The sequence below is a fragment of the Coccinella septempunctata genome, chromosome 3 (assembly GCF_907165205.1).
Source record: "Coccinella septempunctata chromosome 3, icCocSept1.1, whole genome shotgun sequence".
Lineage (NCBI taxonomy): Eukaryota > Metazoa > Arthropoda > Insecta > Coleoptera > Coccinellidae > Coccinella > Coccinella septempunctata.
This window is the reverse complement of record NC_058191.1, coordinates 39,823,591-39,851,151: the sequence shown is the minus strand read 5'-3', so window position 1 is coordinate 39,851,151 and position 27,561 is coordinate 39,823,591. Positions and strand designations below refer to the sequence as shown.

At 37.3% G+C, this 27,561-nt stretch overlaps 1 protein-coding gene across 3 annotated transcripts in view; it reads right to left on the bottom strand.

Moving 5' to 3' along the window:
* Positions 1–711: 711 nt before the first annotated feature.
* Positions 712–27,561, bottom strand: part of LOC123309177 (disheveled-associated activator of morphogenesis 1) — a 62,690-nt gene continuing 35,840 nt past the window's right edge. The window contains exons 1-10 of one of the 3 annotated variants that reach the window (XM_044892147.1): positions 27,061–27,404; positions 14,836–14,952; positions 11,004–11,132; positions 7,966–8,121; positions 7,624–7,854; positions 6,098–7,534; positions 5,353–5,651; positions 3,743–4,046; positions 3,397–3,645; positions 712–1,599 (exon numbers count right to left, since the gene is read on the bottom strand). In XM_044892147.1, coding sequence (XP_044748082.1) covers positions 1,141–1,599; positions 3,397–3,645; positions 3,743–4,046; positions 5,353–5,651; positions 6,098–7,534; positions 7,624–7,854; positions 7,966–8,121; positions 11,004–11,132; positions 14,836–14,952; positions 27,061–27,108 — 3,429 coding nt within the window. In that variant the 5' untranslated portion in view covers positions 27,109–27,404 and the 3' untranslated portion in view covers positions 712–1,140. Of the gene's footprint in view, positions 1,600–3,396; positions 3,646–3,742; positions 4,047–5,352; positions 5,652–6,097; positions 7,535–7,623; positions 7,855–7,965; positions 8,122–11,003; positions 11,133–14,835; positions 14,953–15,080; positions 15,214–27,060; positions 27,405–27,561 lie in introns of those variants that run through there. The other 2 variants (XM_044892149.1, XM_044892148.1) reach the window with 2 other exon arrangements.

The following is a 27,561-nucleotide window of genomic DNA, read 5'->3' as shown; positions in this document are numbered from 1 at the left end:
TTTAAAGATGTGTAGTGTCATAGATTTAGCTTGTTATTCTGAAGGGAATTTTATTTCTTCAAGGTTGGCATAGCACATTATAAAAACTTAAAATGGCTATATCTTTTTATCAGGGCCGAATCGGAAGAAATGGGAAGAAATTGGAAATGTTTTCAAACCCTCTAATACCCAAGTCCGCCTTGAGACTGGTTGCATATAAGTGGATACAAAATTATTCTGCCCATGTCCGCCTTCAGTATAGGTTCATTTTGTGAGAACAGGTGTTAATGTAAATCAGTTAACTATTTGCGAAAAAAAGATGTAGATTACATAAGACAATTTGAAACTATACGGAAATAATTATAAAAAAGGAGAAAAAACTTGGGCATTAGAGGGTTAAATTCTGTGTAAGGCGACCGACGCCAACCGCGAGAAAATGAAACAGATGACAGAACAGCGTTGTTTATAATGGTTCAGTATATCCGAGACTATCCTATCTAGATAATTTTTGGGGTCATTACAAAAAATTGGCGTATCACATCGTATGTTAACACCATTTTAAGACCGTTCAGACAACTTTGAAGAAAATCCTTACCGTGAAAATCAATTACTGTGGTAGGTTTTTGAACTTTCTTCAAACTATACATTTCCAACCCCTTTGATAGACGTAGGTTAATAGCCAAATTCAACTTATATCTAGACGGGGGTGAAAACGAAACGAGTGAAACAAGGTTTAAAATAAATTAACAATGATATATTTCACTGTTGCAATCAGTTCTATATCAAAGCGTTGCAATATAAACGTACATAAAATCTATTCTAACCATACAAACATTCAATATGATCATTATTGATTCGTATAAAATACAAACGATATACTAACAATTAAATATTGTACAAAATTATTACAGTGATCTAAAAATCCATGTTGGTCCAATAAAAATGACTAAAATAGTATAGGTATAGGAGAAAATATACATATAAACAAAAGTTTCGATTGGAACGATAAACACATCGATAATCGTCAGGTTTAGGATTATGACAGCGAAGGGGTCTAGTAGGCCGAAAAAATCGAATTAGGAAATGAAGAATTTAAAATAAATTTCGAGTTTGTACCGCGAATAAGCTGAAAAAAATCAGTCATGTCGCAAATTGATGAGTTTACTGACAACGGCCGTTGGCGATGACCCTATCTCTACTATCCTCTCTGGTGCCGGAGTTCCTTCGGGGTGGGGAACCTCCGGTGCCTAACCGGCTCTTCCTCGACCTCTTGAACTTCGCGATGTCCTCGCCGAAGACGTCGCCCGTCCTCAGGGCGGAAATAAGATCGTCGAACTCGCCCTTCTGGTTGCTGTCGCCGCCGCTCTTGATGCTCATGGTCTTGCTGATCTTGGACAGGATGCCCTCCCGGCTGTGCTTCCTCTCCAGCGTCAGTTTCTTCAGCTCTGCCTCTTGCTTGGCGCGTTTTTCCTCCTCCTCCTGTCTGCGCTTCATGCTCTCGTTGTCGTGCCGCGCCTCGGTGAAGGAGGTTAGGAAGGAATCGAAAACGCCAAAGAATTCGTCCGGTTGGGTGTTGTTGGGGTCTTCTCCGAACAGGCGGACTGCCCTCTCGAAGCGAGTCTGTGAAAAAAATTCATTTTTAGATTTTTCGAAAAAAATAATTCTGTTTTAGATTTTTCGAAAATATTCGAGTTTCGTCTGAGTGTCATTTTTCGAGAGAAGGTTTCACCAAAGATCGCCTATATAAAATACCCAAGATGGAGGAGGCATCATCCCCCTAATTCCAATGCGGTTTCATGAATTTTCGAGTACAGGTCTGGCGGTTTAGTAAACTCGACTTGCAGTGGACAGTTGTCTTTTCCTTAACTTTCGTGAAGTTTTGGGAGATGCCTGTAATCTCAAATGGCAGGAAAGAACTGAACAAATGTCGAAGACAACATCCACAGCAGGATAGTGATAGACATTAAGGCGAGAACAATTTCACCTTTACAATTGTGGAAGGGTATAAACATTGCAGCTGCAAGATTATTCTCCCAGATGAAATTTTATTTATCCATAAGTTAAAACGCTGTGTTAATAACAAATGTAGTAGATAATTTTCGTAACTATCAACAAATTGTTAAATACTAATTGAATATTTTGAATACTATGTTTATCGTAATTTGGAAGACTTGGTGTATTGTATAGTTGCTTGTTATGGATTCACCTTGTTAGAATTTTTGTTTTTTCATTCTTCATCTCTGCAATTCTCAATTGAATTATCAACTGTTTGGTTTTCTGGAATCTACAAAACGACTCCTAGGACTGCCATTAAAGGTTCTGATTTCAGACAAAAGAGCAAAAAGTCATTTTAGGGAGGTCTAACCACTTGCTCATTTTTTTACTCCAAAATTCGCTATTTTCGCAACCAAGTTTTTGTGCTTGGGTGAAAGCCTTGGCAGCGCTGATTATAGAACCGGAAATTTCAATTGGATCGGACGAATATAACGGGAGATATCGCAGATCGAAATTTTCAATTGTTGAAAAATGACTTTTCAACGATGAAAATCTAAACGAAGGCAGATGGTCTTTCGAAATTGCTCGCAATAGATTCAGCGTGTTCGAAAATCTATATTTTCATACCAAACTTTCTAATACCGGACACTGTTCAGGAGAAAATAATTTTTTTTTTTTCCATTTTTCATTTTCGAGTTCACTTTGAATGGCTCTCTAGAGTGCAATTCTTTATCGAATCGTCAACTTTTTGGTTTTCACGAATCTAAAAAACAACTTCCATGCACTCCATATCCTAGAATAGTAATAGAATACACTGATTTTTAGACAGAGGAGCAAATAGGTCATTTTAGGGGGGTCTAACCCCTTGCTCATTTTTGACCCAAAAAATCGAGATTTTCGAAATCGAGTTTTTGTGCTCGGGTGGAAGCCTAGGCAACGCTGATTATATAACCGGAAATCCCAATTGGATCAGACGAATATAACAAGAGATATCGCAGATTGAAAATTGCAATTTTTGAAAAATGCCATTTCCAGAATGAAAATCTAAACGAAGGGAGATAAACATTCGGAATTGCTCTCAATAGATTCAGCGTGTTCGAAAACCTATATTTCCATACTAAAATTTCTAATATCTGACACTATTTACTGGAAAATAAAATTTTTTTGTTTTTCCATTTTTCATATTCAAGTTCACTTTGAAGGGCTTTCTGGAGTGCAATTGTGCACTGTTTCATTTCCTAGAATCTACAAAACAACTTCTTCGCACTAGGACAGTAACAGAACATCCTGATTTTCAGACAGAAAAGCAAATATTTCATTTTAGGGGGTCTCACCCCTTGCTCATTTTTGACCCAAAAAATCGAGTTTTTGTGCAAGGGTGGAAGCAACAATTAGCCTCATTAATCCACTAAAATTACTCACCTTCATATCTTGGTATTGGTCCTCAATTTCAGCCAGTCTACACGTGGCTGTGGCCTGAAACTCTCTCATAACCGGTACGAACTTGTCGTTAGCCAAGGGACTCTGACCCAGATGGAATTCGATTTCTTTGGCAACATCTCTCAGACCAGCTCTAAGTTGAGCCATGTCTTTGTTGAGCTCACCTAGGGAGACTTTCGCAGCCTCGTGGATATGAGGAATGTCTTCGTCGATCTTTAGAACATCCCTGAACTGTAACAGAAATCAAATCAGTGTTTTATATTCCAGGAGTTACCAACTCCAGTTGTAGGGACCAAGGTTTATTGGAGACCATAGGTAAATTGCTCACCTTTTTCTCTAAAATATCAACGAGATAATGAAGCAGGGTAGTTCCTTTACTAGCACTGGATTTTGTGTCAGCCAATCTGTTGAGTGAGGCCAATCTGAATCCGGAAGCGTTTCCTCTGGCTCCCCTGTTCATGTAGTTTCCGAGCGCCAAAACGATCTCCAACAATTTCCTCAGTCTTCTAGATCTGGAAATCTCTCTAGACGCCTCCATGACATTCTTTATCCTTGGACAAATCTCGTTCACCGTTATGTGGAACCTCTTCTTGTAGTGCAAGCATCGCAGACGTTGTTCGTAATGTGCAACTCTGGAAAAGAACAGGGGAAAATTATATTTGAACTGGACTAGAAGCCACTAGGTTCTCTCTGTGATGGTGAACTGGTTCGAAACGTTAAACGATTAGAAAAACGAGGATGTATCGATATCTTGTTAGCCTAGACCAGTTCCATGCATAAAAAAAATATTGCATTACCATAGCAACGAACAATAACTCATTAGAAGTGTCAGTGTGAAGTTTGAGGTCAAAAAAGTAAACTAGAGTTACGCAATGAATTAAAAGAAAGAAGATGTCCACCGAAATTGTGAATTGGAGTATCGAGCCATCATCAAGTACCTGTATTTAAAAGGATCAAGAGGCAAGCAGATTTACGAATATATGCTTAATACCCTTGGTGATCAATGTCCTTCGTATGCGATCGTGAAAAATTGGACTGCAAGCTTCAAAAGAGGTCAATTTTCCATTGAAGATGATGAGCGATTGTGAAGGACAATTTCTGTGTCAGTCCCCGAAAATATCGATGCAGTTCATGACTTGATTTTATCAGACAGTCGAATTAGGCTAAAACGGATATCTGAAGCACTGAATATTTCATACGAACGCGTTCATCATATAGTTCACGTCAATTTGGACATGAGAAAAATTGCTGCAAAATGGATACCCAAATGTTTGAATGTTCACCAAAAGCCTGCAAGGGTAGAAGCATCGCGTTCGATCTGTGCTCGATTTGAAAACGATGTAGACTGCTTAAACCGAATTGTAACCATGGATGAGACTTCGTACATTTCTACAATCCAGAAACAAAGCAACAATCGATGGAATGGCGACACTCTGGTTCTCCAAGACCTAAGAAGTTTCATGTCCAAAAATCGGCTGGAAAAGTTCTTGCTTCAGTTTTTTGTGATTGCCATGGAGTAATCATGATTGATTTTTTGGATAAGGGTAGAACAATAACCGGAGATTACTATTCGACAATACTGACCACTCTACGGAAAGAAATTCAAGAGAAAAGACGCGGAAAGCTATCCAAAGGAGTTTTGTTTCTGCAGGACAAGCAAAAAATTCGTGATTTAGGGTTTGAATTACTAGAACACCCATTTTATTCACCAGATTTGGCTCCATCCGACTATCATCTCTTTCCTCAACTGAAAAAAGTTCAAAAAGTCGTAAATTTTCTTCCAACGAGGAGGTAATAAAAGCTGTGGAGGTCTGGTTTGCAGAGAAGAAGAAAAATTTTATTGGAAAGGTCTAGAGACGTTGCAGGTTCTATAGTAGGCTAAGAATTATTCAATATATCCTCGTATTCTATTAAGGTTTAGCAGTATTCAGTACTCACTTCGATATTTCATAGAGGAATCTATCTGCTCTAGCTAGAGAGTCAATCTCGTCACTGTGTTCCTCCAACAAAGCCGCTTCTTCGGAACTGGGCGTGAATTTTAGCAGCTGTTCCACCATGTCGATTGGTAACTGCTCCTTGCTGTCCATACTCAAAATCGCTTTGGTTATTTCATCGTCAGACATTTTGAGCTTGGAGAGCAATATCGTGCAGTTCTGGGCTCTTCTACTGTCGATCACTGAGAGCACTTTGGTCTTGTTCTTTCCGAGGTTGCGCAGGTCCTCGATTGAACCTTCGTTCTGTGAAAGAAACATCATAAAATGCTGTTCTGCTTCACAGCCATCAAGTTAAATTCGGAAGGAATTCAAGATTTGAGTTACAGAGAAAGAATTGAGGGTAAACTCGGTAAAACTGGTACTTGGTTGGGCCCACAGGAGCTCTTTTCATGCATTCTACTTCTTCAGGAATACTATCGATGAGACAATTCATGAAATTTTGGCACAAATTGGTCCACAAACTCAACAAAGAGTAAGACAGCTGCCCCAGATTGTTAATCGGTTATTCCAGGGAGGATAGTTGTCTAGATATCTCTGCCCTGACATTCTCGATGCAATATCAGGAGAGAGAGCTAGACAGTCTATCCTGTCAATTGAATGAGCTTCTAGGGCTTCATCAACCAGACAAATGGTGTATTAATTTGCATAATTTTTGGGAGAACTAGCCTTTATTTCAAATCTAAACTTACCGTCACGCCATTTTTCTGATATGCACAGAACAACTTGTCGATGGAGTCCAACTCCATCGCGTTGTAAAGCTTGGTGTCATCCAGTTCACTCCAGATAGTACCACCCAACTTGGTATCCGGTATCTTGGACCAGTTGAAGGACTTTAACGGGTTTGATGGTTGCGGCACATTCTTCTTCACGACCTCCATCTTGAAAATTTCGGCTGGGGGAGCCGCTGGCATGGCACAGGGAGGTGGGGGAGGTCCGGGAGGACCTGGAGGAGGCGGTGGCGGAGCTACTGGTGGCGGTGGGGGAGGACAAGGTTTATCCGATTTGAAACTAGACGAACTGTCGATGGAAACCGCTTTGAGTCCTTTTAATTTGGCGTCGTCCGCTATGGAGCCCGTCGTGACTAGCTGTTCGAGTCTGTGGCGTTCTCCTCGTTCGCAGAGGACTTGCCTTTCCAGTTCCGCAGTTCGGTACTCCATCTCGCTCAGTCGTTGTCGCGTTTCAATGTGTGTAGCCGTCTCTTTCTCCAACCTGTCTTTGATCCTGGCAAGACTGGACTCGATGTCTTCCTTCTCCTGTGTCCTATGGTCCAGTTCTTGCTCTTTCTTCGCCAGTCTATTCGATAGATCTGTATTTTCGCGCTCTAATTCCTCGGCTTTGGTCCTCGCTGCCACGAGTTCTTCTTCTTTGGCTAATAGATGAACAATCTCTTTGACGTTAATCTGGATTGCTTGAACGTCAGGGTCTTTAGGCAGTTCACGTCCCTCCACTATCTCGGTTTGTTGGAGGACAATCTGTTGCACTATCCTGTCCATCAGGAGCCAATGTTGAGGGTGTGATCCTAAGTCTAACGGTAACAATAAACAGTGTTCAAGGAGCGATAGGAAGTGGGGATAGGCAGCTGTATGACTGAGTTTTTTCCTCAACAGATCAAACATGGTAGTGGCACTTTTAGTTTCGACGTGTTCCTGCTCGAATTTCCTGGACAATTCCTTCTCGTCTTCATTCCTCACCATTTCGAAGAAATCCAGATGCCTGTTCAGGGTCTCGTTCTCGTGGTTCCTCAGTTTGTCTATGATGGGCTGGATTCCTAACATTAGGAACTCGTATCGGAGATGCAGCCTGAATTCTAGGTTCTCCGAACCTTGGCCGTAGTTTAGGACAGCGTTGACGAAGGACATGATGGCGGTTTTTAAATTAACGTCGTCTCTATAGATTCCGGTGGATCTGTCCAGGTCATTGATTATGCCCTGGAATCTCGTTCTTTCGTAGGCGTATTTTTGGTAGTGTAGCATCGCGTCTAAAACTTTCTTGTGACCACCCGAGACTAGGCAAACAGCCCCGAGTATTTCCAAAACTGCTATTTTTGTCTTCATGTTTTCTGTACTCAGGGATTGGGCTATGGTGTTGATGCTAGTCGGGTGAGCCAAAACATGAGCTCTTCCAGTCTGGAATGAAAAGGAGACTGATTTAAGATTGGACATTTTAGCTATATGATTTCGTTTAAACTCCTCAGTAACGGATGGAGTATGCTTACCGAATTGTTCATGAGAGCTTTCACACATCCAATAATGCTCGTGTGAACAGTGCTTTGGGCAGTGAAGTAGTCCATTTTCTCTAAACACTCTAGGAGCGCAGGCAGTCCATTAAGTTCTATAAATTTTATCACAAAACTATGCGTTGAGGTCCTCAACGCTGTTTTTAGTCCATCGATTTGTTTCGTTCTTGCTCTTATTTCTTCTTCGGCATTCTGATCGGGGTATTGTAACTGAAATATGTTTAAAATATATTCTTTTCGTTATTTTTTTCAGCAAGATTTTCTCAATCAACTGATTCATGGAAATTTGTATTCTAAAGAAATTTTAAAACATTTACTCACTTTTGCTAGGGTGTGCAGTCTTTCAATGTAATGTTCAGGGGCATGAGCTTCGTCCACCGTATCTTCTCCTTTTCTTGAGCAATATATCTGCCATTTTTTCTGCGGTGGCAAACTGAGCATGGCTGCTTTATTTGGCGCGGTAAGATCAAGTTCTTCCTGCAAAAATATTGTCTCAGTTAATGTTCCAATTGAAATTTCGATCGCTGAATTAGTATAAAAGAGACATTAGCCATTGAATAATATACGAGGTGTCTCACCAACTTCTATCAAAATGATATTAGGTGCTTGTTTAAATGTGTAATGCTTCCTACGGCTTATAACTGCCTAATATCGTAGTGCAAAGAGTTTTTCGAGATAAATACTGGGAAATATCTCGTGGGACAACCTGTATTAAAAGGGGAGTTTGTGAAAATTTAGGAATATCTCCATTGATCAAATCGAGGATCAAAAATTTTTGGAGAAACACTCTTGAATGCTATCAATAATAAATTTTGATTAATTCAGCAGATTTTTCAAGAAAAAAGACTCAAAACCGACACCTGAATTGAGCTTTTGATCTCTGACAGAACAATCCTGAAGTAATATGAGTTAAATGTCCTAGTGACTCTTGAACGTTCAACACCAAGCCTCCATACACCTGCTGTCCCTGATTATCAATCAAATGAATAAGAGTGCCGTCAAGAAAGCAGGAAAAAAATTTATCCATACATTTCGTCACATGCTATTCTTAATCTCGGGCTAATCATGATTCAATTCATTTTTCTTATTGACATCCATCATTTAACCCATGTTGATTGATACATTATGATAGAGTGAAGCATCAGAAAGCCCCAGGCTTGTATTGTATATTACAGGCCTTTCTAAAATTTTGTTTTCGTCAATCAGAAGTGAGATCGATAACCGTCACTGTGAAATTAAATGCTAGAGGCATGATTGATTGAAGGAAACATGAGTCAGAGGAACTGCAATGACCAGAGGAAGAAATAGACGAAAGAAATTGAATAATTACTAATTTAAGACATTTTGCTTAAAGAGAAGTCTAAACAGATTCGGACATCTCTAATTCCCAACATGTTTTTCTAATGGAAAAGATAATCCACAAATTTTTTGTTAATAGGTTCACTATTGCTCCCAAATTGGGCTGTAATATTCTAATTCAATCCTACAGATTCACTCGATGAAGTTACGACATGACTTATCTACGTCATCATCAGTTGCAATGGGAGTGGAACTTATTGAATTTTGATTTTTTTCATCCTTTGTCTCACCTGGAAAGTGTTCACTATCAGAAAATTATCCCGCATGATATGAAACCCTTGGTTTTGGTGCCTCACCGTATAGCCCGCATATTCACCTGATTTCTATCTGAGATCAACCGGCAGTCTAATTAATTACACCGTCTCTTTTATTGATGTTTCAAGCGATTAACTGGATAATTGAGATAGGAGTGTCGGCATTATCTTTTACGCTGTTTAGCAATGGAAGAAATCTATCTGTTTGAGGCTTCTACTTCACACCATCTTGTTCTTCTTTGAACGGAGATCGAGAAAGTGATTTGAATAAATGTTGCACGATTGAAATGTACAATAACATCTATTGAATCGTGAATGCATTCATTTGATTCCGATAGGAACGGCTTTCTTCTATGGGAGAAAATCTGGGTAATATTCTTTTCAGCAATTATTGTAATCAAAGCTTATTTGATTACAAAGAGAAGCTTCACAACAGAATAACTCTCACCCCTTCTTCGAAAACTCCTTTGTTTTTCAGAAGTGTCACTTGACTAATATCTATATTTTTATCTCAATAACTATAGTCCAAAAATCTTTGAATTTTTGGAGAACCCTTCCAATTTTCAGTCGATTTCAAAACAACTATAAGGAAAATCTCACTTTCGAAACCCATATGGTTGACTACGTACATATAGTTCTTCTCTTTGGACTCGATATTTACTGTCAATTGAATGGTTCACCATGGAAGAGGAAAATTTACGATTTATTAAACCCATCCACCTCGATAAATATCGAGAAAGCTATTGAAATATGATGATGTCATTACGTAGCGACTTACTGTTACTTTCACAGGGATATCACGGCATGTGCATGTGCAATTTATATACAGAGTGACTCTTCAACTTGTTCATGAGTCTTAACAAGAGATTATAGAAGATTTTAACATTCACAGAAACGCCTTTCCATCAAACTCTGTTCAATTTATTGATTTACACTTGAGGGCGCAAAAGCCTTCTATAGTTCCATGAGCCGTCTGTTCCGATATTACAGAACAGTACTGTCAGTATTTCAAAGACGAAGCCTATTGGCCCAGTCGTTCGAGTTCTATTGTTATTCGATTACTGGCCAGTAAAACCAGCAATATCGGAACAGGCCCATTATCTCAAAAACTTTATAACAATTCATAAAAACAACTCGAAATCACAAGAACATAAACTTAACCTTGTGTGCCCCTCAGTGGTCCTGTCAAAGTAAGCTGCCCTATGAGATGAACACAAAATAATAGTAAGATACAAGCTAAGCCTCAAGCTTTTCCGAACGCTGTTCGTTCAATAGGCAGAGAAAACACAAAAACTCTGACAGTTTCGTCAAAGAAAACGGCGCGGCTAATTTATTTCCGTCAACAATAAAGATACTTGGAGATGGACAATTAGATACAGAAATGTCTTCTCTGATGAATTGCTCGCAAGCACAGAATCCGCTGACGCCAATAATTTCATACCTGAATGGTTCTGTGAGTTCTTCGTTCCAACAGACCTATAAATCAGGCCTGTATCATGAGGAATTTCAACTTAATATCCATCTGTGCCTCCGGACATAGATTTAATGCAGCGATTTATAGGAAGCGAAACGGAGAGCTTTCTGCGGTGTTTTCTTTTCGATTTCAAGGAGGTTAGAATGGAAGTCCACAAAATCTGTGGTTCTCAACGTGACAATAAATGAAAATGATAAATCTTCGATTAGATATGAATGTGTTTCAGTCCAATTGGAAGAAATTTGTTCAACATTTTATTCGATTTTTCTTACCACCAATTCTGCAAATTTAGAATCCAATTCCTCCTGAGAAGGCATTGGCTGTGTAGGTGTGATGGCCTGAAGTGACAGCGTTCCAGTGGTATCCACCACGCAATATGTGATTTCCGGCGGTTCATCATCCTGTCAAAGAAAAACTGAATTAATTCATCTAATTTGAACGGAAGATCAAGAAAGAAGTGATAGTCAAAATACCCTGAGGAACAGGGAACTTTTCTGTCAATCAAGATATGTAATACGTAGTTCTATAGCAATGTGTAGAACTGCTCCACACTATTCGAAATTCCAAACAAGCAATATGCCCCCTGGTGTCAATTTTTGTAAATAAAAAGTTAATGCACTTTTTTATGTTTACATCGAGGGACAGAGAATATTTTGGTGTTTCAATAAGAGTTTTCAAAAGAAATATATCAATCTGCAAATCCTCCTCAAAAATGACAATGACTGCATTAACTTTTCACTTCGAACTATCATCACCATGTCGCTACATTTGAATTCCTAATGCCCAGAAATAGAAAGTTTAGAGAACAGCACATATGCCTTCTTTGCTCCTTTTTTTATCACAGAGACATTGAGGTCTATTGTGCCCTCCAATACAGATGTTCTCACGACTGCGTCATCTACAGCTCCTTATACAGCTCCAGAGCTTCAATAGAATCCAGAATTTGAGAAGGCTTCAATGAAGCTAGTCATATTCCTCCTAATATTTTCCCTTAAGCTTCACAAACAGACTCCAGAGGCTGAATTTCACCCTCATCTCACATTTCTAGAACTGGGGTTGAGTGAGATGGTGATAAATGCTTTCTGAGTGCGTCAGAAGTTACTCTAAACGTATCAAGTCTAACCCTGCTTGTCCCAAGGCAGTCACAAAGAATTTGCTCTTGAGTTTTGTCTTCTTTCACATAAAGTCCGCATTGAGTTTTACCATTCATACAAAAATCCTTGAGGCCTTGAGGTGTTTCTGCAGATGCCAAGCTTCAAAGTCGTTGTGACAGTTTTTCGTTGTGTGAAATTTGCTCTAAGATTCCGTTTGCTGCGAGAAGACCGGTCCAGATCTCTACGTACAATTCATCGTTTCGTTTCCATTGATCGATAAACGAATCGATAACAAGTGAGTCACCATTTTCAGTGAAACCCTCGCCTGACTGAAAATTTGGGTCAGGTTTACAAGTTTTACGTCGATTCCCACTCGGACATAATACCACCAAGGCCTGGGGCGCCAAAATGCCACGGACTTGGTTTTAGGTTCGACTCTCGCTGACACGTGAGTAACTTTCTCATCTCGATCATGAGCATGCACCATCGGAACTTCAGCTCGTAAATGATGGTTACGCTCTCGAGATGGATGCTAGAGGGTTTCCCTGGAGGAATAAGTGAGGTTCTAGGCGCACAGAATGGATAAATCGAGGAATATCAAGTTGATTCTTTATCACACGAGTTCATACAAGCTTTCAACGATCGCCTAGAGGAAGGCGTGAGTTTTTCTTTCATAATTTGATAGAAAACATCGGGAAAACTCGCCTTCGACCTCTGAAATTGGAATGGCCCATCAGTGATTAACAAAAAGAACGTTTTCAACGCCCTTCCTGCAATCTGGTAGCTTGGGAAATGGATAAATGCAGCCATCTTCACTTTGAGAGTCCGGCAAGTGAAGAAAGTGATTTGTGTTGATCCTCGTTTCTTGTCAGATGGCGCTAGGGTTTATTTCTTCACCATACCAACAACTGAAATCGAATTAAGGAATGCTGAAGGAAGATGGCTTCGAGAAGACTGAAGGTTTGCTATATCGGTCAAACATGATTGAAATTTATTCGGGTAACTCGATACGTATTACATCACATTATTGAGTTCAGTGATCATAAAGGACCCGTATTTATTTCTCTAGATACTTTGTGATATTTTATTGAATTTAAAGATTAAAGACATTTCTTGGACCATCTAACACTGCACTCCTAGTATTCCTTCCTAAAGATTTATATAGAACCATATGCAACGCAAAATTCCATATTTTCTGTATAATGGGGAATATATTAACCGACCTAGTTACAAGGACGCCCGCAGGGTGGGGCAGTTGGGGGCCTTGCCCCCCCTGGGTTTTTGAAGTAATTACAAATTACTGCTATTCCTGAAAATATTACTCACTTTCATGTTGAATTATTATTCTGTCCTCCAGGATATATTTCTGTTAACCCCAGTTTTCCTCTTGATTATTATCTGAGTATATTGACAGTTAATGCCTCCCTTCTAATTAATTCTGCAATCAATTCCGCAATAAATGGAGTAACCAGCAATTAACGAAACAAATCAGTAAATGAAGAATGATTTGTAGCGGAATACTAAAGAAGAGTATGAGGAAGTTGATCCTACAATACCCTGTGTACAATTTGTACCATCTTGCATAATTCTACGTGATTTCACCATACCGTTCATTGCTTAATTACCACACTCTGATCTTTTCTTCCTTCCTCGTTTTAGAACGAATGCAATCGAGCATTTGAGATTTCTTTGATCGCTTTCGACCGAGCATGAAAAATGCTCATGCGAACAGGTGAAACATGAGGTCATCACTATTTCCTCAGTTTATAAGGATGTTCTAAAGCTAGTCTTATCTACTTCTTAGCAACACCAACTTCTTAGGCAACTCAGTTAATGACAATACAAGGGTAGATGTTCTCATTTTTAATGCATCTAGAAAGACAACAGGTGCATCTTAAAATGGTAATTAAGGCAATCCTGTTGTTGTAGATTCACCTTTCGAAAGCAGATGCACTCTGAAACATCTGTCTATGAAGACTTTCATCAATGAAGAAATAACTGAAAGTTTATTTTTTCTTTGTTTCGTGGTTATATTCAATGGACCTACTAAAGCACCTACAGCAATGTTTTTTCAAATCTCCGAAACGGTCGTTTTCCAGGATATCCTTCAATTTGTTTTTCGTCAATTTGATGACCAAAAACATCCAGTAACATTTTCAAGGTTTCAGAAAGGTAATATGAAATTCTAAATCGAAATTACCAATGAACTCCAAGCAAGGTCTGATTCTTTATGTTTATGTCGACGTTTATTCAAAAAAAGCACCCTACATTATATCTGAGAATGATTTGAATAATCGACATAAAGGCATTATGGAAATTGATGCTTTCGGTGGATCAATCACCATATTAAGAGATGAACGATGGAGAAGAATTATAACATAGACTTCTGTTCTCACAGAGAAAGTGAAATAATGATAAGATTCCAAAATAATGATACATATGGAGATGATTGTCGTTTATCTCAAATCAAAATCAAAAGATGACCTTGATAGTACTGCGTGGAATAAATTTCAAGAAGAAAAATGAACAAGTACATGAACTCTTATTTGGGCAAGATGAACAGAAAATTTTTGTCTCTGTCAGAAAGTATTCATTGATGGTTTATTTCAACCTCAGTTGCCATTTATTAACTCATTTTCGTAGAAAAATTTCGATCACGCTTATGTCCCAGAAAAAATATCGTATAGCTAAAAGTGATACACGTTTTAAAAGAGCGATTCCCCTTGTAATAAATCCCGAAATTTCATGGACCCCAGTGCAACTGTTTGGTCCTGAAGAGTTTTCAAGTGACCCCATCTTTTTCTGAATTTTTTTGAGATCAACTTTCAACCAAATGTATCCAGAGGAAAAAATCTACAGGTGTCAAGTCTGGTGAGAGTGCTGGCCAATTGGTTGCGCCTATTCCAGAGCACAAACACTTGGAAGGGCCCATTCTTGATGTTTTCATGCATGATTTCTCACACCATAAAGAGTATTCTTGGTGACAATCTAAAATTGAGGGTTTTCTTACTTGAAAACAGCCGCACCAGCCGCGTCTGACGGCCGGCATGGCTGGTATGTGGAATCGAGGCAGGTTTTCTGTGAAGCTATCCCAGTCTGGCAGTCTGGCTGAGCACTTTGGAAGACCCTGCAACAAATTAAATAATCGTTTAGATGATAAATGAAGGTCATTTTATTTCGTTAGACATTGACTAATAAAATAAATCGATAATGATGTATTTATAGTAGAGCGAGGACAATATAGGGAAGCCTTACCAATATGAGAGCTTGACATAAAATCGCGAGCTTTCCTAAGATTTCTTTTTCAATCTAGAAAAACTATCAAGTTTGGATTAGGATAGTATGAAACTGTGGAATTGTCCTTTCAGAGACACACTTTAAAACCGATATTCATCACAACATGCACAAATCTCGACTAGTACATAGGTATTCAATAACAAATAAAAAATGGAATTTAGTGCTCGAAAATTCCGAGAAAACGCTTACCTACTATGAATAGGCATCCAACAGTTCGAATATTTCTATAATAATTATGGTAATGACAACCGCAAGCATTCCACAAGGTCGACAGTTTCCAGGATTCATGTTACAATAATGGGATTTATTGTTACGCCGCAATTTTCACACATTGTTACATTATTTCAAACACCCTTCGCTGTCTGACACGTTGGCAATATGAACAATCGAATTTAAGTGGAAAGCTTGCACCAACATGGTTAAGACTTGATTGACCATTCAACTTTGTTGAAATGCTGAATTGAATATAAGAAATATCAAGTTCAAGGTATGAGGCGACGACCACAGGCTATGGCTACTGCTCCCATGAAAAGCTCCGAGGCTGATAGAAGATAAGAGCGGAGAAAATTCCAGGAGAAGGTGCAAGGAAAACACCATTGACTTGTCGATTAACAATTTAATCTAAACCAGCATCTCGACATAAAAATAAGCATCAGGACGTTTCCTGCTAATGCAAACTGGAATCTGATTCCATCTTTCGCAGAGCAAGGCGGGCATTGTCTACAATTTTCGAGATATTGTCTATTGAATGGCTGCTGTTTCGTATTAAATTGCAGACGCGATGAGATAGGGTGATATTGCAGGCACCCGAAGAAGTTAATATACTTCTTGTTGATTGCCTTTTTTCCAGAAAAAAGATATCGAACAAGTAGTCTTTGAGAATTTTGTTTGAGAGAAATTATTCTCGTAGAGATGCTAGCCTGAACCACTGAAACCACTTGAATTACTTTTGAGCATATTCGATTGCCTTTTATGAAACGCCAATCACTTCGTTAGTAGAATAGTTACGATAGCAAGCAAGAGTTACAATGAAACATAAAAATAATGAAAAAATTTTCAGTATAGGACAAGATTTCCAAAATGTGGTCCATTATTTTTTAGACCTAAATACAGGGTGAGTCTTTGATTGGTCTCAGTCATCAAAACATTTCTCTTACTAGCTCACCTTGTTTTTATTGTTCACTGAAATATCCTGCATTTGGTTCATTCAATTTTCAACTGCTTTTGGATGAAAATTAGGTTGAAGACCTATAAGAGACAGGAAAAAGCTTGGCATAACGAAGTGTATTATTCGATGTTTATTTCTTTCCATGCAGAAAGTGCTTAATGGGAAAATCATGTAAGTTCTACTGCTTCGGTTAAAGTAATCATCCCAGCACTCTCGTCAAGAATGAAGTGAGAGAACAGAAAAAATAATTGAGAATCTTTTTGTTGAATGTAGAATTAGCATATAATCCATTTCCATTCGATGTTATGTCTCAGTCAAGTCTAAAACGGAATGCAGTGTGGGACTTCGTAAAAAAATTTACATCTTGTGTATTAAAGTAAAAGAGGAAGAATGAGGTCGTGTAAATACGACCCTCATCTGTAATGAGGTTGAGATCTTCCCTGTTACGTGTTTTATCGAATAAAACCACTCCAAATAAGGCACGCGACAACCGAATAAGAAATTTTAACATTGACGTAATTCGTTGCATAAAATTCGGTCTCCGAGCCATCGTTGACCGAGTTCGCCTTGTGACCTTACAGATGAGGTTCTTCGTTTGTTCCCTGATTGAATGACTACGAAGTTAGTAGGTTTCTGTGCCTGCGCCCGAGGCCATATTGGCAGAGACAAGTGTAAATCTTGGCTATGCTATTTTGAATAACGAATCCGTTAGCGATACTATCGCTGGATGACCATGGAGCCTGGGAAATGAGATGCAGCTCAGTTTCCAGAAATAGATAGGATGGACAAATTGATATTTTCGATCTTAGTTGGAATAACGAGACCCTGTTTCTGACCACAGGAGTTTCAAGCGAGGTTTAACTATGAATATTGCCAGATGTGGCAGATACTAGACGAAAATCCATTTACCTAATTGAACTAGAAAATCAATACATATGTATTAAATTAGTAGAAATCATGCACCGGTAGATTCGGGTGACTTGGGACAGTCCTGTAACTTGGGACAATTACCCCTCGTGCAAATTTCTTTGTTTTTTCCATTTATGAGTGAAGGGACAAACTTACAAGATTGTGTAGCGTCTTCTCGGTTAGTTTAACCATCAATTCATGTTGAGTTTGCCGTGACCAGAGCGTTTTAATTTACAGGAAAAATTAACGAATTCAGGAGAGTAAAAGCGGGTTTTTTTATGGCCCTTATACTTTCTAGTGTCCTGTACATGTGTTTCACTTTGTGCATGTGTAATTTTTTTTCTGGATACGTGGGATATTGGGATATTAGATATGTCATGAAACAAGGTTGTTTACAAGTCAAACGGCAACACGGATCTCATTCATTTATTTTGTTTTTTCATAGGGTTACTTGGGACAATGCCGAATAGATACAAGCGGCGCATTGGCAGCAGGAAATATGCCGATTTTTCGCAGGATATTCTTATTTATGTTATTTCCACAAAGAAATCACCAAAGAATGAAAGAAATCAAAAGTTCCCTTGTTTTGTTTAGTTTTTTTTTTACATTTGAGTTGCAATATATTTACCTTCGCTGTAATAAGGGTTTATTATTTGATTTCCTTACCGAATTTCAACTATATAATCACAAATTCTAATTTTTCAAAACTATACACAGTTCCAAGTCAACTATCATTTGAGAGTTGAGAAATCAATGGATTTTAACTTGTGTCCCAAGCCTCCTAACTCGGTGATGACTTGGGCCAAGTATATTTTGTTATTTTTAAATTTATATCCGAATTCTGAAGCATGGTATATATCCTAACCAATAGTCTGAGTCATTTAGCATATTTGAACCTCTTTCTCACATGAAAATAGGTCACCATTTTTGAAATATGACAAGTTGAATTTTAAAATCGTCCCAAGTCACCCGAATATACGGTACATAATTCAGTTTCTCTAATTGAACTAAGAATATTTTAACTAACATCACTTCAAAAAATTTGAGATAGTCATATTGAGTTTGACAGGTGTCCATTTTTTTATAAGTAGCATCGAGCTTGATGGAATTTCGAGACTTATTACTGAAAGAGTTGCTCTTTCAGAATATGTATCACATTCACATATAGGAAGATTTTTCTGGGAGATACACGGGCCAAATGTTGACCTTCGAAAAATCCTGAAGAGATGAGGTTAAGTAAAAATTCGAACGGTTGCGCTTAGGTCTAAAAGATTTGCTTCTGGAGAATATGTATGACATTTAGATCTAGGAGGATTTTTCTAGGAGATATGTGTGTCACAATTTGACCGTCGAAAAATTCCCAAAAAATGGGGCCATTTAAAAAATCGTCAAGACCGAACGGTTGCACCGAGCTCGATGACATTTCATTTGGCGCCAAACGTGGGACATTTTTTCTGGGAGCCAACAGCACGTATCAATTGCAAATGCTGACTTTTTACTGATATAGGCGATTTATACGCTCTATCTCATTTTACTGCCAATGCACTCCATGGAATTTTGCCGAATAGAGTGAAATTAAAATCCCGGACAAACATCGATTTATTCCTCAGCAAAAACCGACAAATTTCACTGTTATAGGTATAAAGGCACAATCACGTGCTAAATTCTTCGAAAACAGAAGACTAGCCCCAAGCTAATTGCCTGTTGTCCACTTTATTACAGCGGAGGTGAAAGTGAAATAATTCTTCAAGACTACAAGTGATATAAACATCCTCAACAACGGTATTGCATTCGTCTTAAAACAATGACATTACTATGCTTTCGCCTTACTTGAATTAACTGATGGTCCTGGGTGGAGTGATGGGATTTTAAGTGTCGTTTTGTAGATTTTTCCATTGTTGGTCAACTCACATGATTATTGTTTCAATATTTTTCGATTTCGGACGATTATGAACAGCAATACTAGATTATAGAGTAGGTACTACCACTCCAAGATAAAGCATCAGCGAGTCTATAGTGAAACAGCTCTTACATATCAAATTATATAAACCAAAGATCTAGTTCCTTTTTTAGTTGTCATCCATATTTCCGTTTTATAATCATTGTTCATATTTTTGTGATCGACAGTTTTGAAAAGAATGGTAATATATGGGATATTATTAAGCTGGGAAAAACTGCAATAACACTGCAATTATCACAATTTTCGACCTTCAACTATTATTCCCCCGATGTCGAAAAAATTCTAAAAATATGTGAATGTCAACAGGTGGGTATAAACAATCCTTGGGAAAGGTAGAAGTTAATAATTCCAACCACTCTTTTCAACGAACGGTACATGCAATTCAACAGTTCCAGCTAAATGAGAGAAAATTGAATTTGACTACCGTAATGCTGAACGAATAGGAGAAGAAAGTAATTTTCAAGTTCATCCAGTTATCAGTTCTAGGAGACGTCATTTTGAAACGATTAAAATAATTGTTACCGTTAAGAATTTCTCTGCTCCTTACAGAGGTTCTCAGCAGGGAGTAAATTGATATCTTTCCTTGATAAAAGACAGGATCATGAAATTCATTTCGAGAAAAATACGAGTAGGTAGCAAGTGAAAAAAATTCAATCATTCATTATCGACTTTAAGGAAGGAATTAAATTTAAATTTTGTTTGTTTTGTTTGCTTTCATCGAAATTTCTTCAACAAATTCTCACAGGTACCATAAGGGGGCAAAACCAATTTTTATAGGACCCTCAAATGTGCCTAAAAGGCATGGACGTTTATCTGTACCCAGAGGAGACTGATTTTTTGTGCAGCACAAGAAAGTAAATCATCATTTAAAAGACTGGCTTTTATTGTAGATAAATTTACATAATCTTGTCTCTACTTTGTGGAGATTTAGCATCATCTATCATTTAGTTTGTTCACGGTATTTCATTTGATTAGTCCACCTAAAATAGAAGGTCCTACAAATCACAATGGGTAAAATATCTCAAAAAGAGCACTGAATATTTTCTGGTTACATTACAGAAAAAGTCAATTCGAATTTTGGTGGTTACAATGTAACAGAAATCTTATCTTTTCATCGAAAATAATTCTGATCTTAGGCTGGGCACGTTAAAAATTCGAGTACCATCCCACAAATAGGTACTACCACTTTCACCTGTCTCGTCGATGTATAAACACGTTCGTCTGTGTAAAAGAAAGGTAAAAATCACATACATAATGTTGTTATTAATTACTGAATTACCGTGGAATTACGTAAAAAAATTGATGGTCATAGGTAGGTATACGAATTGTTTGCGCTACGCTGAGATGGCTGTCATTAGATGGTAATCTGTTTGTTATTATTTGGAAAGTAATTTGTATGGTGAAATTTAATATTGTGTACGTAAAGAAATATTGATTGGTGCGAAAAATTCTGAGAATATTCGCGGATGTTTTATGTTTGGAAAACAGAGATTCCAATTCTTAGATCTAGGCCAGTAATTGACAGGTTATGAGTAAATTTCTAAACTTTTACTTACTGGAAATATCATTCGAGAAAATATTGAACAACGAGAAAAATTGGGTTTCCATTTCTCCAGTTCAGGTTTTATAATTGACCATCATGATCTCGTCTTATAACCTGGATAAGTTTCAAATCTGAGATCTCAAGGTGACTCAACTTACGAATACACCAAACTGAATGTCAAACGATAATTACACAATAAAAATTGAACTGAGGTCATGAATTATAAAGTACCTCATTGAGTTATATTGGAGATCAATATAACAATAGCTCTGACACCCTTGATCGGTTGCATCGAGCTCCATGAAATACCCAGATTTATTACAAGAAGAGTTGCTCTTTCAGAATATGCATCGCATTTAGATCTAGGATGATTTTTCTGTGAAATTCGCGAGTTGAAAGTTGACCAAGTGTATCAGCTGCGTGGCAGATTGACTTCTCTTCAGTTCAGTTGCTCCATAACATTTTGAATGATGAAACTAAGTAGCTGAACTGGTAATCTGAACAATGCACAAATGGTCGGAAGTTATGAATAATTCTCTTGCTCGGTTATCTCCGATAACATTGCAGACATCGGTATTTCCGTACACAGACAGTTATCTGAAACCTATAGGTGGATATCTTAATCTATGACAGCGGAGCGTGGAAGATAAGATCTGTTCAAACTATTTCCGACTTAGGAACAGGGTATACATGGAGGAGAGAATATTATTTATCGATGAAGTGTGACAATGGGCTAGAAGAGGGAATTTTTGTTTTTTGGTACAACAAGATTCTTCTCTTCGGATAAACAGAGATGATTTGAGCTATTCCAGAAAGTCCATCTTGAATTTCGCGAGTACTACCATAAGGAGGATGTATCGATATCTAGTAAGCCTAGACCAGTTCCATGCATAAACAAATATTGCGTTACCATAGCAACGAACAATAATTCATTAGAAGTGTCAGTGTGAAGTTTGAGGTCAAAAAAGTAAACCAGAGTTACGCAATAAATTAAAAGAAAGAAAATGTCCACCGAAATTGTGAAAATCGAAAAATTAGAGTATGGAGCCATCATCAAGTACCGGTATTTAAAAGTGTTAAGAGGTAAGTAGATATACGAAGATATGCTTAATACCCTTGGTGATCAATGTCCTTCGTATGCGACCGTGAAAAATTGAACTGCAAGCTTCAAAAGAGGTTAATTTTCCATTGAAGATGATGACCGATCGGGAAGGCCAGTTTCTGTGTCAGTCTCCGAAAATATCGATGCAGTTCATGACATGATTTTATCAGACCGTCGAATTGGGCTAAAACGGATATCTGAATCACTGACTATTTCATACGAACGCGTTCATCATATAGTTCACGTCAATTTGGACATGAGAAAAATTGCTGAAAAATGGATCCCCAAATGTTTGAATGTTGACCAAAAGCGTGCAAGGGTAGAAGCATAGCGTTCGATCTGTGCTCGATTTGAAAACGATGTAGACTTCTTGAACCGAATTGTTACTATGGATGAGACTTGGGTACATTTCTACGATCCAGAGACAAAGCAACAATCGATGGAATGGCGACACTCTGGTTCACCAAGATCTAAGAAGCTTCGTGTCCAAAAATCTTCTGGAAAAGTTCTTGCTTCAGTTTTTTGGGATTGCCATGAAGAAATCATGATTGATTTTTTGGATAAGGGTAGAACAATAACCGGAGAATACTATTCGACATAACTGACCACTCTACAGAAAAAAATTCAATAGAAAAGACGCGAAAAGCTATCCAAAGGTGTTTTGTTTTTGCAGGACAATGCACTTGCACACAAATCTCATGTTGCCATGCAAAAAATTCGTGAATTAGGGTTTGAATTACTAGAACACCCCCCTTATTCACCAGATTTGGCTCCATCCGACTATCATCTCCTGCAACTGAAAAAAGTTCGTAGATTTTCTTCCAACGAGGAGGTAATGAAAGCTTTGGAGGTCTGGTTTGCAGAGCAAGAAGAAACATTTTTTTTGAAAGGTCTAGAGACGTTGCAGGTTCGCTGTAATGAATGTATCCAATTAAGAGGAGAATATGTTGAGTAATAAAATATTTTGACATTGAAATTTTGTTTTTTTCCATAGTAGGCTGAGAATTTTTCAATATATCCCCGTAAATGGAGGACAGAGATGCAAATCCTCAGTCAGCAGAGAACGTTCGAGGCTTCTATATAATGTCCGTAATCGTTCTCCAAATCACCTTGATAGCATCCATGTTTACCGTTAATAGGTCGATCTCGCTCCTATATCGACGCTTTTATGCTTTAAATGTTAAATGGTTATACCCACTCGTTTTTTGCCACCTTATCACGTTTTCCTTGCAGAATAGGAATTTCTATGGTAATGTCGCGCCGGTTCGTCACGTGACAGAACGAATTGAAATATTCATACTGGTATGTTTTATCGATTCGTATAAATATGAAGTGTAGGCATGGAAAACTCCAGGGAAAGGAGCGTTGTGTAGGAATGACCGCATTTTTTCTACATTGTGCGTTGTGGCACAATTATTTAGGTTTTCCGGTCATGCAAATGTTGACAGGAATACTCTGAGGATCGTTGAATGGGTAAATTGAATCAGTACTGAATTCTGAATTTCGGAAATCTTACAGTTGGATGAGGAACGAAAAAAAAAGTTATGCATTTTGTTTTGGACATTTGGCAACAATCAAATTGGTGGGATATGCTAGTAGGAGTGTGAGATAGGAAAATCAACTGATTAAGATCGTTGAGGAATCGTTTCCTCTTTTATCCTAGAACAGTAACACAATGACTTAGTTCTAAGAGAGAGGAACAAATATGCCGCTTTAGGGGGTCTAAGCACTAATTTTTGACCCAAAAAATTGGATTTTTTGTTTTCTTCTGAAAGCTTCAACATAGCTGATCACACATCCGGAAGGTTTTTTAGATCCAACAAATATAACAGGAGATATCGCATTTTGAAATTTACGATTTTCGAAAAATGCTATGTTGACAATGAAAATCTAAACGATGAGAGATAGGCTCTCGATTATGTTTCCAATAGATTCAGCGTGTTCGAAAACCTATATCAGAATACCAAACATTCGGATAGCCGGGACTCTTTTCGAGAAAATCGATATTTTTGATTTTCCACTTTTCATTTCTGAGTTCACTTCAGAAGGCTGTCAGGAATACAATTGATCATGGAAGCATGAACTGTTTTGTTTTTGGTGAACTTCGAAACGACTTATATCCTTTAAATATCCTAGAACAGTAACAGAATTTGTTTCTTAGAGGAAGGAGCAAATATGCAGTTTTAGGGGAGTCTAACCTCTTGCTCATTTTTGACCCAAAAATTCGGAATTTTCGAATTCGATTTTTCGTTTTCGTCTGAAAGCCTCAACATAGCTGACCACAAATCCGAAAGGTTTTTGAGATCCAACAAATTTAACAGGAGATATCGCATTTTGAAATTTTTTCATTACGATTTCATCTCCTGTCAAGGTATTTTCATTTAGCTTAGTTATTAGTCCGAACTGCAACATTCATTCTTGAATTTGACGCATCTGAAACGAAACTAACAACCTTGGCCAAAGCTAGGGAAGCAGAGAAACCTTTTCTTCTCTGCCTGAACCTTCGAACAATCTGCCTTGTAAAATCACGAACAATTTAAGAGCTCTATTCTGTCACACCATTACCCTAATTCAACATCAAACAATATTCTTCCAAGCGCTCAAGTTGACAATAAGAAAATTACGCAACATTTTATGTGCTAGTGCATGATGTTATAGTCATTTGCTCTTTTATAGTTCAAGATCTCCACTGGGTACTTAATGACTTGAAATTTTGCATCCAATGTGAACGCAAGGTCTATGAACTCATTAAGGATTCACTAATTAGCGAAGGTGGTACTTAATTCAGTCGAATCGCTGAAAAACTAACTCAAAGTGCAGCTGTCTCAAATTGGTACTTAATTGGGTAATTTCGGCTTCGATCAAAACTAGAAAACTATTAAAACTATTAAAGGAAAAATTTCGACGAATAAATCACCGACTTATTAATATTTAACAGGTAATCTAATGAACGAATGATAAGTTTCGTATTGATTTCGGATGCGAGTTTGGTAACAGACAACAAAAAACTATTTCTCCACTCAATCCTCTATCTATTGCTGAAAAATATTGCAATCAGAATGAGGAAATTTACGAATTTAGGTTTATGTGTTCAATTTATTGCTGGTTATTATCTAATGAATCAGTGAGCAAATTCGATCAAGCAATCTGTTCTACGTGAGCGATTTTTTGGTAGCATTCAGTGGTGGATGCTGTGGTATACAGAGTGTTTTCAATGAAACAGCTAGATAGCTGAAATTATTCCATTTCGAAACTGAATTATATACCTTTCATATAGGTAGATACTACACCAAAAACGGAAATACTTATCTATTCAATTTTAACTCAAATGACAAATTGGATTATAATTATCTCTGATAAGTAGAGGAACCTTCCGAAGGAAATGGACGGTGTATTCAATTTGCATGATTGGTAAACGTATTGAACTATATTGTAGATTTTACATTCTTTCGTGATAATGAAACATTGGAATGGTATTAGCTAATTGGTAAAAATAACAGACTATCCCATGAACTTGTCCTTCATTACCACGAACAAGGTTAAGTCTTGAATTTTTAAAACAAGAATGAAATTACAATTTCCCTCGCCAGATCAAATCGGAAATGAACAGTTATTATGCGTAAAATTGAATATTTACTATTGAAAATACATATTAACGTTGAAGAAAAATAAGATATTTCACATTTTATAGAAGACTATCATTGGAAAATCCAGTAAATGTGATTTTTGAGAACGTTCATCATCGGTTACTTATTGTATTATAATTTTTTTCCTTGTTGGCTTCGAATGCTTTGTTTAACCCTGAGGTCGCAAAATACGTGTGAATTTCGAAGTCTTTGTTCTGGCAAATTCAGCAAATTTTTTTGAGTGTAAACTCTCAATAAAGATCAACAGAATTTAATTACATAATTGAATTTATATTATTTTCAGTTCATTCACATTCTGTAAAATTTAATTTCGATTCATAATCAGCAGTTATAAAAACTTATTTCAAATATTCTAAATTGAAGGATGAAACAAAACCTGAAATATTTTCAAGTTGACTGAATTCAATTCAGTTTTCATTTTTTTTCTTAGTAATCACATAACTGGCAAATATAAATTTGAGCGGACATTCTATAGGATACAAAAGGCAATCTATAAAAAAATTTTGATGGTGTTCCCCAACTGCGAAATGTTAAAAGAACCCACCCCTAAAATTCGTTTATCAAGAAACTTTTTCTGTATTCATATTATACCATTTAAAAATTATTTTTTGATAGCATGGTTCATTTTGAACAAATATGGCCTCTTGTGATCTCTTCCAAAAGTAACGGGGTTTGAGAAAAAAATTAATTCATCAACATGTATGTAGTGTGAGTGTTGGTAACATCTTCGAACTTAAATTCACTTAGTAGATCCACCAAAATTTGTACATAAACGATTCAAACTTTTTTGACAAGGAATGTAGTGTAGGACAAGGAATTAGGTATTGTATTTTTAATATTCTAGTAATCAGTCGAGTTTGCATATTTATAGCAGTAACCTCATTATATAACTTGAATTATCAAGATGCACTATCGGACTATATTTAAATTTGTATGAGAAACGCTTTTTGTCAATATCTAGTTCGTCTCTGCGTCTTTCATTGAAGCTTTGAAATATTTTAGCAGATGAAATTTCAACTACATTTCATGATGGAAATTGTTTTTTTTTTGTTAAAAAAAAGCAAAAGTTACTGACATGAATTTCCCAAATTCGATTTGAAATAAAAAAAAAAGCTGATCTGATTTGAAACATCTTCTCTTTATTTTATTGCTGACCTTATATTTCTTGTCTTTGTCAGTGATTTTATTGAAAAAAATCTGAAAATTGTGTTTAATTTCATGATCATAAAACATGAATGAATGGAATATATTGTAGGTAATGAAAACGCAAGATAATATTTCTGATTAATCAAAATGTCGTTCTTAGAATTCGAAGGTTAGATGAATTGAGAATGTTTTTTTTTATGTTATAAAAACAAATATCCAGTTTATCTTGAAAAATTAACTCGCGATGCAAAAAACCCAAAAGAATTCATTAGATGAAAATTTTCTGATACATTTTAAATTTATTTAATTTTTCTAATAAGGTCTCTTCGAAACAAGGGCACTCCTTTATCAACGTGTAAATATAAACAAATTTTCTGGGAGACATTCGATTTATCTTGTTTTTCCAATGAGGTCCTTTAAAAAAAAGGGCAAAGATAACAAAAATTTCTTTGCGAAAACCTACCGAATGGATCTTATCCACTAGCTCGCCGATGATCTCCTTGCTGCACATTTTTTTTTTCGAAAAAAAATTCCCACGATTCAGTCACAAAACAATCTACCCTGCACCAGAACTGTCACACTCGAAAATCCACCAGGGCGCACTCGATTAACGCGTCGCATCCTCACGCGGAACTGAAACAATAAAGTCGGAACAAAAAAAAACGAGAAAAAAGCCGCCTCGTGACAGACAGTGGCGCATGTTTTAGGGCGCGGAATATAATACTGCGAGTTATCTGACGGTTCTTCGCTATCGCAGGTCGCGAAGAGAAATGAGGCAAGGAGATCGAATTTGCTGCTCCTGAACGTACGCGAGCCTTCTACGGTTTACTGGCGAACAGGTGTAGAAGAATTGGAGGTAATTAAGGTTACCGACGTTGCCGATCGCCGGCTTTGGAAGAAGATCAGAGGAAAAACAGCTGTGATAGTGTGAAAGATGTAAAATTTCACTTTTATCCACTAGTGC